At 33.9% G+C, this 11,685-nt stretch overlaps 1 protein-coding gene across 1 annotated transcript; it reads right to left on the bottom strand.

Annotated features, from left to right (window-relative positions):
- Window positions 1-1,500: 1,500 nt before the first annotated feature.
- LOC110116271 (UPF0496 protein 1) lies at window positions 1,501-3,734 on the bottom strand. Its single transcript, XM_020849785.2, has one exon. It carries the CDS (start codon window positions 3,403-3,405, stop codon window positions 2,281-2,283), a length of 1,125 nt encoding a protein of 374 aa, XP_020705444.2. The 5' UTR covers window positions 3,406-3,734; the 3' UTR covers window positions 1,501-2,280.
- Between the last annotated feature and the right edge of the window lie 7,951 nt (window positions 3,735-11,685).

Below are 11,685 nucleotides of genomic sequence, written 5' to 3'. Positions count from 1 at the left end.
TGGTTAAGTCAAAACTATTATTGACAACCTGAAGAATGCCGTATATATCTAATGGATAATAAAATAACTCTTGTACATTAGAATTCATTAAAAAAAAAAAAAAAAAAAAAAAAAAAAAAAAAAAAAACTAGCTACTATAAAAGGCTTATACAATAGAAAGATAATGTTATTGAGGTTCTTAGTTTGAATGGTGTTTTCTCAAAACTCTTAAAGAACTAATTCTAATCATACATTGCTAAGACATGAGAAGATGTATAATAGATGTTTTCAAGCAAAGACTATAGTAACATGATTTTGATTTGGCTAAAAGATGCATCAAATCAATATGCTTTGATCTTATATTATCTCAAAATTGTATATTTCAAAATTCCTCTTGAGTAGTATATTGAATTCAAAGTAAATTGTTAATTTCCTTCAATTCTAGAAACAGGTTGTGTCATTGCCATTAACACAATTTACATTGTCAAATTTAGATTGACTTAACATTATTTTCTAGTTTGATTGTCACAGACAATTATCTTATAAGCCATTATTAGGTGCACTATCATTATTTTAACAACTTATGTAAATTGAAACATTTTATCCCTCTCATTTTTATATGTTCCAATTGATTGGAAACTCCTGCGCGACTTGATAGTGTAGACCCATTTTCTTCCTTTTCTTTTTCTAATTTATTGGAATGACAATCAATTAATTATATATATATTAAATCATTTAAAATGATAAATTTTGTTTGAAATTAATCATGTTGGGAGTCGTTTTTTTGTTCAAAATTTCGGTAACCTCCCGACTTCCCCTCCCCACAAAGGGAGGCTGGGAGGCACTTGCCTTTAATTCTACCATCCCAGATCTAAGATACAAAGGTGTTGGGTCTTCACATTAGCAATCATTCCATCAAAATCTATGATGCAGCTGCGTGGGGCCTTCAATTTAAAAGATCTTCATGCCCATATCAAAGATCAATTACGCAAGGGATTCTATTTGCTTTCTTACCGGCCAGATCTAAGATCAACAACATGAGGGCTTCAAGTTGCATATTCCTGGCTAGATATAAGAACAATAATGCAGGTCCTTGATATCTGTTCAAAAAATTCATGTATATATATATATATATATATATATATTACAGAGAGAAAGAGGAAGGGAGATGGATCAGACTCGACGGCTAGGGTTGGCGCATGCGCTGCAGCGGAGAATAAAGGTAACGGGCTAGGGCTGCAATTGGGTTCGAAGTCGGAGGCGGGTCGGTGAGGACAACGTGGTTCGACAGTGCGGAACAACGCTGATAGATGTTGGCTTCGGCACAGGTGGTGTAACAGCCCAAAATCTTAACTATCGAGATATTGTCCGCTTTGGCCTAAGAGCCTCACGGTTTTGTCTGGTTGGTGTAACCTCTCAGTAGGTCACCCATCCCAGAATTACTTTGGGATGAGCACGCTTAACTGCAGAGTTTCTTACAAAAATTTTAACCATTATATTAAAAGGCGCTTCGATATTTAAGAGTTAGCTTTCATTTACTTAAGAGTTTCACAATGGTGGAGCATCAATGAATACTTGCCCTTATTTGTTAGTTGGTTGTTCTTATGTCACCTTCATTTGATCTTCTCAACTTCTCAAATTTATGCATAAGATTAACATCATTGATCCCCTCCAACTAAACAGTATTTCTCAAGATAGTTTCATATTCATGAGAATTTCCTAGTATGATGGGATTGCTACTCTTATGGTTGACAAACATCTTAACATGCGAGTGGAACCTCTTGAGGAGAGGCCGAACTTACTGCCCATAATATTACTAAGGCTTCATTTGGGACGGCTTTCTCGCTGCTTCTTAAAGCAGTTTTTTAGTACAAAAAATAAAATTTTTCTACTAAAAAGATGCTTTAAGAAGCACTAAGAAAGCCGTCTCAAACGAAGCCTAAATTAAAAACTTCACTCTTATTTTACTTCCAATTAGAAATATTCTCCACTCTTATGTGCGTTTTAATAATCTCCCCCCACACATGACTGTCCTAGTCATTAAACAAAGAACTAGTGAGAGAAATTTAAAAAAAGGGTAGAAGCCCAACTAAAACATCACTATTCTCTGCTTTCATTAAAAATAAAATAAAATTTAGATAAGTTTACATGTATACAATTGTTTCCAGAAGTAATCAGCACAAAATGACTAATAAAAGGCATGAAGAAATTGAATTAGGAAAAAAAAAAGGAAAGAAAAAATAGAGACAACTTCATCCATCAACAGATGGATATACACAATCTAAAAATAGCATCATTCAGTTATTTTTTTGGGTACCTACTGATCCTCTGCAACACTACAGTCCTCGCCTTCCTTATATCTCTGCTACAACGATCTGCCTGCTCGCTCAAATCATCAATGCTATTCATGAAATCGCCCAGCTTCTTCTTAATTTCTTGAACCCCAACCTTCACAGCCTCCTCATCCTTCGAAGCAAATTCTGCGAACTGCAGCAGAGAACTAATCTGAATCTCCAAATTATCAACCAAAACTCTAATATTATCCAAATCCTTGATGGCTACAAAGGTTCCAGCCTGCATAGAGCTGATCACCTCCTTCTCCCCCCTCAGTGCATCCTCGTGCTTCTTCATCAACGAATCAAACCATTTCCCCATCGATCCCACCGGTATCGATGAGGCAGCGGCCAGAGCTGCGGCCACCGGAGGCGCTGCCACAGCAGAAGCAACAACAGAGCAGATGAGCACAGAAGCAAAAGCTGCAGCAAAAATTATGAAGGAGATCTTCCTCCAAGCTTTGACAGACTTGAGCTTTTTGTCAAGCTTTCGCTTCCTGAGCTGGAGTTTCTCCAGCATTAATAGCTGCTGCTTATAAACGGCCTGAAACTCTTTGAAGAACTCTTCAGTGAAGGGATCACCAGCATCTTTGAACTGCCTCAGATGTTCCAATGTCCTTTCATAATGAGGCTCCTCCTCGAATCGCTGAAGAGCAAATTGGATTAGGAGCTGGGAGTCGCGGGCACGATTGAGGCAGCGTTCGAGTGCCGTGCAGAAATCTAGGGTTTGGAGGCTGTTTTCGAAGTAATCCTCGACGAGTTGGAAGAGCTCAGGGGTTTTCCAAATATCCTTTTTGCAGTCGAGAATGATCTTGACAACCTCCTGGTTCATTTCGAGAAGGCAGCCGGTGACCTCTTTGAGGGAATCAAAGGAGAGAGAGTAGACCTCGACGCCATCGGCGAGGGTTGAAAGGGCTCGTGTCATTTTTTGATGGAGACTCATGTCGAAGCTTCGGAGATCGGGGTCGCGCCGGCAAGCAACCTCGTAGGAGTTTAGCTCCACCCTGTAATGTAGCTTCTTCTCTTCAACAGCGGTGGCAACAGAAACGCCAGGGATCGGAGACTCGGCACCCTTACTGAGTTGACAACCCATCAAAAAAGGCTTGGATTTGCTAACAAGATCTTAACTTTTTGGTATAGGGAGAGATACACCGAGGATTGGAGCAGAAAATGTGAAGATTTGGAGGCTTAGGGCACGGGGCAGGCTTTAAAAAAGAAAGGGAAGGAAATGTTAACAGCTTGTGATGCAGAGATCGCTTGCACGCATGAGATATCGAAGGAGTTAATTTTAGCAGAGGAAATAAGCCAGGTGGTGAGACCGTGAGACGGCAGGAAGCGCGGGAAGCAACTTCTTCTACTCTCCCTCTGCCTTTCTCGATAATTATTGGATGCCAGATGAGATAAATTATTACACGCTTTTCCATGCAAATATAGTCTTAATAATTACCTGTACACATTAAAAATGCATAATATGTTTTATTTCTTAAAAAATTATATAAAAACAAATTTAATATAGGACAAAATTTAACATTTTTTTCAATTTTTTTTTCAAATTTTTACCAAATTAATGTTACTCAAATGTATAATATTCTTATATTATGGATGATCCATCTAATCTTTTTTTTATGATGTTTTATTGAATTATATTTATTATGTTATCCGTATTAAAAATCTTCACACCTCTTCATGTATGTTGATGACCTTCTTATCATAAGAAAAACTATTTTTTATAATTTACATGCTCTAAAAGACATTTTCAATGACCTTTTTGGAGCTCTTAAGCCAATGGAAAGCTCTATTATTTTCTCCAAACATATTTCAAATCAACATCAACTCAATTAGGTGCTTAATATTCCTATTTTTTATTTTCATTTTTTAAGTGCTTAATATTCCCAATGCAAATCATTTTACCACCAACTTGGGTATTCCCATCTTTATCAAGGAACTTCTCACATATGATTACACACCTTTAATTGGCAAAGCATCTATGTTGTTTGATGGTTAGAAAGCATAGTCTCTCTCATTTTCAAACAGACTTTAATGTCTAAAATTCACCATGTGCAAAACTATTGTCGATTGGATCTAAGGAACTATCTTACCTAAAAGTCGATGTAAAATGTTTAATAAACTTGCTATGTTCTTATTTCATAGGGATCACAATATCAAAAATATTCACCTAAACTCATGAACTACTACTTATAAGCCTAAGAAGTTTGGAGGGTTTGGTCTTCCTACTTTTTATGCTTTAAATTTTTCCTATTATCCTTTGATATGAAGAATATGACATTCTAATAACCTACTTGCTAAATGGTGCGCGGGTAAATAGGGGGTCTCTGTAAAGGTTCTCATGACAAATGCTCAAATTATTGGGAAAGCCCTGAAAAAGAGGATACCACTATTAAACCTTATATCACTCACAAAATTCATGATTGGGGCCCCTATTATTGGATTCCTAATGTGATGGTAAAACCTTATATGAAATTAAATGTATATATTCTTTCTTATCAAATGAATATCAACGCTTCTATTTCATTGCTTATTCTTAATGGGGTATGGCATAACCCTTAGTTTATATCTACTACTATTTTTGAATCTATAACTAAGGTGCATATTTATGCTACTTTTGAAGATGATTATGCATGGTGGTTGGGCATATTATTATTATTATTATTATTATTATTATTATTATATATATGAAAAAAAAATTTCTAGTTGTTTACTTATAAGTTTGTCCCTCCTGAAAATTAAGGCCGGTTCCGCTCCTAGTCCAAATTTTGAACTTTTTGCTGACATGCAAAATTCTTTGCCACTATATAATAATATTTTTATGTTTATCATTTATTGTGTCATTTACTATATATTAAGAGAAAGAAATGAAATGAAGTTTGGGAAGAAGATTAATTGCATATCCACACTATCTCAAATTATCAAAAAGGCCATTGTATATAGTTGTGACCTACAATGTTGGTTTTGTTTTGCCTTGATTGTGATGAACGGTCTCCTTTTGCTAGCAGCCCATGGACAGCCATCCTAGCAACTGGGATTGCTATGTGCTGCCTTCTAACTTCATGATCTAGATTTGATTAATTTTTTGTGCTTATGAGTCAAGATTTTTATGTTTATCAAGTACTTCTATCTGCACTCACATTCATACATCGCCAAAAATTACTTTAATCCGGTACGAATCTCGAGGTATATTCTACTTGGCAATTTTTAAAATTAAATTCAGGATCATCCGAACTCCAATTTCAGCAAACTTATAGTTAAACTGAACGCCTCAAGGAAATGAATCCAATGACACCAAAATCGGTCCAAACCGATCTAAATGGGTACAAATCAAGAGATCGAAGCACATTTGAAAGCTTAAAAGCATTAATTAGATGACCAAATGATATCCAAATATAGCATGTTTATAGTAGAATCGACTGGCTCGACGAGACGAATCCAACAAGTATAAGATCGCTTAATTTTGAAATCATTAAGACACTTAAATATTGAATAAATGTTCTATAATTAAGATTATTCGATTAAGCACTCTGAATCGGCCCTGAATCTTCTCCATACTTATGGGGCATACCGCTTCCAAAATTAGATAAATAGAACACCTCTTCCTACATGAAGAAGGGGCTTAGATCTTTCAAAAGTTTAAACTTTTGGCTAAAGATTGAAGAGATCTATAAGGCTTTAAGGATCTTAGAGTTCTGCCCAAAAAGCACCGCCAACGAACTTCTGTCAACCACCACTAGATCATTGCCCGGCCATTAACAGTAGTCAGGCCACCACTAGTGTGCCCATCACCGTCAGTCCTCCGCCCGGCCACAAACAACACTAGGACCTCAATCTAACCACCTTTCGACACACTACATTAACCTCAATTACTTGTCGAGTACGGTCCCTCTGACCACCGTGATTCAACTACGATCCTTCAGACATCCATCGCCAACCGAATATGGTCCCTTCGACCTTTGTTGCAAGCCAACTACGGTCCCTCCAAACACCATCGTCCATCGACTATGATCCCTCCAACCACCGTCGCCCACCGATTACAGTCCATTCGACCACCATAGCTTGCTGACTACCATCCCTCCAACCTTCATCGCCAACCGACTATGGTTCCTCTGCCCTCTGTTGCCCACCACTGTAGTCCCTCCAATTATTATTGCCTACTGACTACGGTCCCTCCAACTATCATTACCCGCCGACTACGATCCTTCCATCCACCGTTGCCCGCCGACTACAATCCCCCTCCGACCACCTTCGCCCGCTAACTACAATCTCTCCGAACACCATCACTCTCTCACTACAGTCCCTCAGACAACCATCGCAAGCCCACTATAGTCCATCCGACCTCTGTCATTTGCCCACTATGGTCCCTCCGAACATAGTCGTCCGCCTACAATCTTATAAACTGAACAAATAAGCAAGCACTCTCTTGAAAATAGCTATCAATCCAAAATATGTAATATGTTCTATATGATATACATTGAGCCAATGTCTTTCCCCGAGGAAGGGCACCATTTGTAATCGACTACAAACACTAGTGAAATCATTTTAACTAGGCCAAACCCAATGGTTTTTTTTTTTTTTCCTTTTTCAAGATTTTCCATTAAAAAATCTTATTCTCTTATGACAATTGCACATCTCCCTCTCATATGTCTGTGTGCTAGATCTTCGTTCAAAGTTAAGATGTTAAGCTCTTTATCTCTCTACTACCGTGAATATTCCGGAAGCAACACACATATTTCATTTTTTTTTTTAAGTATTGCTAATTTTTTGAGTAGTTCAACGGCTTCTTTCCAAATTATGTTGAGTTGTAATTGTCCTCTATAATCATGCTTCAATATAAATGAATGAACTTTGCCCTCAATTTATCTCAAAACATACATATTTATATGCATGCATTTTCCAAATGTCTAAGCGCATGGCGTGATAGATATGGCATATGCTCATAGTAAGAATCGTCCGCATAGTATAAGTCATTCATAATTTTTCGATATAATTTTATTTGAGTGTTATATAAGTATATATTAATTTTTATTTGTTAGATATAAAAATATATATAAGAATTGCATGCGTGTGATATGTTTAAATTCTCATATTTTTATACGATTTTAAATTCTAAAGTACATCAAAATATATGCATGAAAAAATATACTTTATTTTAAATAAGCTATTTTTAATTATATTTTTTTATAATTTAGGGTAATATATAAGTGAATATAAAAAACTTAAGTATTTGATATGTCATTACATCATTATTTTGTGGTATATATGTAATAATATTTCAAAAAGGTCAAATTAAGTGCAAAATTTTACATAATTTTTAGAACCCAAATAGTTAAAATTTAGATCCAAATAATATTTAAAATTATTTCAAAGGTTATATGAATATCCATGTATGATAGAGCTGCACCTTGCACATTTCTTTATCTAAAGCTTTATTTGAATGACTTTTTTAATGTTTTTTAAAACAGATTTTTAATATAAAATTTTTAAATGCCCAGAAATATTAGATAAAGAGTTTTAATTTATTTTAATATTAATATTATACAAAATTTAATTAATATATATTCATATATTATATTTATTTAAAAATAAATTCCATAACTATATATGACTGTCACCCTATCCAAATTTCTCTACAATCTTTATATTGCTAATAGAAAGAAAATCTCATTTGATGAATAGAAATTTTCCATAATGAATACTGCTTTGATGATTCCATTGTTTTTTTTTTTGTCTGTAGTGAAAGAGAATCTCATTTTAAACGTGAATTTATTTGAGTACATCATTATCTTTGAGAGAAGCCACAGTAAATAAATAGATAAAATACTAATAATTATGAATTTATTTTAATTTAATAGCCATTGATTTGTTCTTTTTATTTGTTTTATTTGAATTTACAACATCCTAGCACAACCAAGAAGCAAGCACTCCATTGTTATTATAAATTTAATGCTTGTGGGATATTAACTCAGCTTCATTTGAGATAGTTTTCTCGTGAGTTTTTAAAGTAGTTTTTTAATAATAAAATTTAAATTAAAAAATTTTATATTAAAAAATTATTTTATAAAACAGTAAGAAAGCTGTTCTAAAAGAAGACCCATTCCTCCCACCATAAAAAATGTTTATTTAAGTTCACAGGTTTAGGCTCTATTTGAGATGGATGCACTGTTCTATAAAGTTGGTTATGAAATTATTGTGAAGAAAAAAACTTCGTTATTATGATTACATAAATCATATCTTTTTATCACAAAATATAAACAAACATTGAGAAAATAATAAGAAATCAGCAAAAAATAATAATCAAATGAAATTATTGTTATTGTTTGCAAAACAAAACAATCAAAAAACTATCCCAAAAGAAACCCTTAATAAATATCTCATTATGCTGCAATGCTCTACCAAAAGAATCACTACCTAATTTGGAAATATCTAAAGATTAATACTTAAGAAGCATAAGTTGCTTGAGAAGGGGAACTTCTACGATCTTCTCAGTTTTAACAACTATAAGCGAGGTTCGCTTGCTTAAGCTTTTTAATTAGGCTTTATTTGTTTTTTTTTTTTATTGCATAATTAATTTAGAAATATGTTTGAAAAATATCTTGTTGTGTTCCCTTATGAATTATTTCCTATATAACACTAACAAAGAACATACAAAGTATCTCATAAAATTTTAGCGAAAGGTCGAAATATGATAATTTTATTTCATGCTATGCAACAAAAACATAATGATAAAGGTGTCATCTTAGGCATATGAGGATGCCTCACTATTAAAAATATAAGGAATTCACAGTATTTAATAGCAGCGGTTGTTAAATTGGTGCTATAAATTAATAAAAATAGCATTTTTAATCGCTAATAGAAATGGCTATTTTTGGTCGATGATAGAAACGAAGATATTTGTCATCCCCGTGCCCTAATCGAGCCATTCGACTCCTTTGTTGTCTCATCGTCATTCACTCATCTCGATGTCGAATCCACCAACGCCATCGTCGTCGCCAACTATTCAGCTGTCATCAACCCATTCTAATGCAGGCCCTTCGTCAAATATCTTGTCGTGACCATTCGTGCAGATGAATCTTCGTCGATTGGCCATCCACGATTGAATCGGCATGTACTGACATCGAATCCATCATCGTAGCTGTCACCTTAGCCAATTTACTATAAAACTCTATTATTGCAGTGATTTAAAAAGCACTGCGGAAGCTGCTTTATTATAAAACACTATTATTGCAGTAGTTTAAAGAGCATGTTGAAGCTGCTTGCAGCGATAACAAATACGGCGGATGTGCTACGGTTTTAAAATCGTTACAAATTAATAGTAGGTGTTTTAACCGTTGTTTTAGGGTAGAAAATTACTGTTAAAGTTTATTTTAATAGGAGTGCCTTTTACTATTTTACATCTAGTGAGGAGGTTTGAAGCCAATACTACTAGTAGATTTGCTAGCATCTTTGACGGTTAAATGTATGAATTCAATGGGTATAGCCATGATCAAATAAGCTAACACAAATTGATTTTCGTAAAAGGTTGCATAGCTTAACCTAATATTTATTTTAAGTTAGTCTAACTAATTATTCATTTTTACTCAAAACAAAATTTGTTTGTATTAATCATTAATTCATCTTTAGTGTACGTCAATGAACATCACATGTCCTATTATTTAGTTGCTCCTCTTTCTGATAATGCCATCGAATCAACCCATTCTTGAGTGATTGAAGTTTTTCATGTGTATTTTATTTTGTTGCAAAGGGCTTCTAGGCACTATAGAAAAATCAACTTTTAAGGGCATATATATTAAGACACATTTATTTAAGTGCCTTAAGAAATATTTATCAGGACATTTTCTCTTTTTGTGCTAATTAACAAAGTGATTTGGCTGGAACAACGAAATCATGAGATATGTTATCTTGCCGCTTCTTCTTGTTCTTTCATCTTGCTCATATTCAACTGTTCACCTCCTTCATCGAATGTCTATGACCTATGCGTGTCATCTTCATTTACCATTCCTAATTCTCGGTGATCGTTGTCACTACATTGACAATCACGATGGCCGCAACAGGTAAAATGCTTTTAATCACTGGCCTTAATACTTTGAATGTCGAATGCCCACTGTCTAGGGCTCAATAAAATTTTCTTCTTTCTTCTTTTGATTTCAAGGATTCTTGATGTTCTCGTAATTTCTAAACGATCGACTGAAGGCCGACGGTTTGTATATTGCTGAAAGGTAAATATTCCGCTATTGTTGAAGTTCATCTGGACGTTGGTCTGATTTTAGTTATCTTCATTTTCTTATTCGATTCATAATTTCCCTTCTTTATATTGGAAAGACTCCCAATTACTTGAGAGTTTATAGTTTGCTTTAGTTGACTTGATTACAATTTTATGACAATATTGCATTACTTTAGGAATAGGAAGAACGAGGATGCATTTGTTATTGTAGTTTAAAAATACCTAGACCATTCATGAATTTATCATAAATATTTTATAAATGATTTAAGTCAGATTCTTATATAATGAATTATGATGAGATGATATATATGGCTTCCATAGTAATGACCACAAGTCTAATATAATTGGAAGCCACTGAATGCAACTCATTGTAAAAGCTTGAGCTTGATTAGACCTTTCTTCTACATGTCTTGCTTATTTATTATGAAAGATAAAAAATAATTATGATTCAACCAATTATTAAATTAAAACTGTAAAAATAAATGAATATTTTTGAGGAAAATATATAAAGAATCAATTAATATAAAAAATGAGATATAATTTATAAACATGTTAATAATCTTATTTTTAAATCTTAAATGCTAATATATTTTAAGTATATTTTTACATTAATATTTTTTTAAATGAGCCGGCCGGCTCACGAACTAAAGAGTTGAGTCAGGATTAGCTCAAATTTGACTCGTTAGCTCATCGAATTCCGCTCACAAATCATTCATCGAGTCAAACTCGAGCTGACTAACGAATCATTAATTGGCTCACTTAGTACCCCTTGAGACATATATGCCTGATTTTTCTTTTAAACACGTTTCCTCTATCGAAGACTCTTTACAGTACTGCCTGAAACCATCAACTTTTGTGGTATTAGAAAGAATACAATGCCATTGCGTTAAGTCAAAGGAGTACAAATCAAATAAAAATATTTCATCATTTAATTTTCAAAAGTAACAGGTGTTTTAAGAATATTGTAGCATAATCTTTGTCAAGATAATGATACAAGTAAATTTGACAGATCATAGGCATTATTTCATTTTAGGTTAGATGAATTTGAATTCATCAAAGTCAAAGTGATTTAAATAAAATAAACAGGTCAATTTCTGACCGTCCAAGACGAATTGAATTTGGTCCCATATTTCATAGTTT

Source organism: Dendrobium catenatum, unplaced genomic scaffold (assembly GCF_001605985.2).
Source record: "Dendrobium catenatum unplaced genomic scaffold, ASM160598v2 fragScaff_scaffold_601, whole genome shotgun sequence".
In the NCBI taxonomy this organism is placed as follows: Eukaryota; Viridiplantae; Streptophyta; class Magnoliopsida; order Asparagales; family Orchidaceae; genus Dendrobium; species Dendrobium catenatum.
This window is presented reverse-complemented; position numbering and strand designations above follow the sequence as displayed.

Excerpts from the sequence above, each read along its gene's own strand:
- LOC110116271 (XM_020849785.2), bottom strand. The coding sequence starts at position 3,405 with ATGGGTTGTCAACTCAGTAAGGGTGCCGAGTCTCCGATCCCTGGCGTT.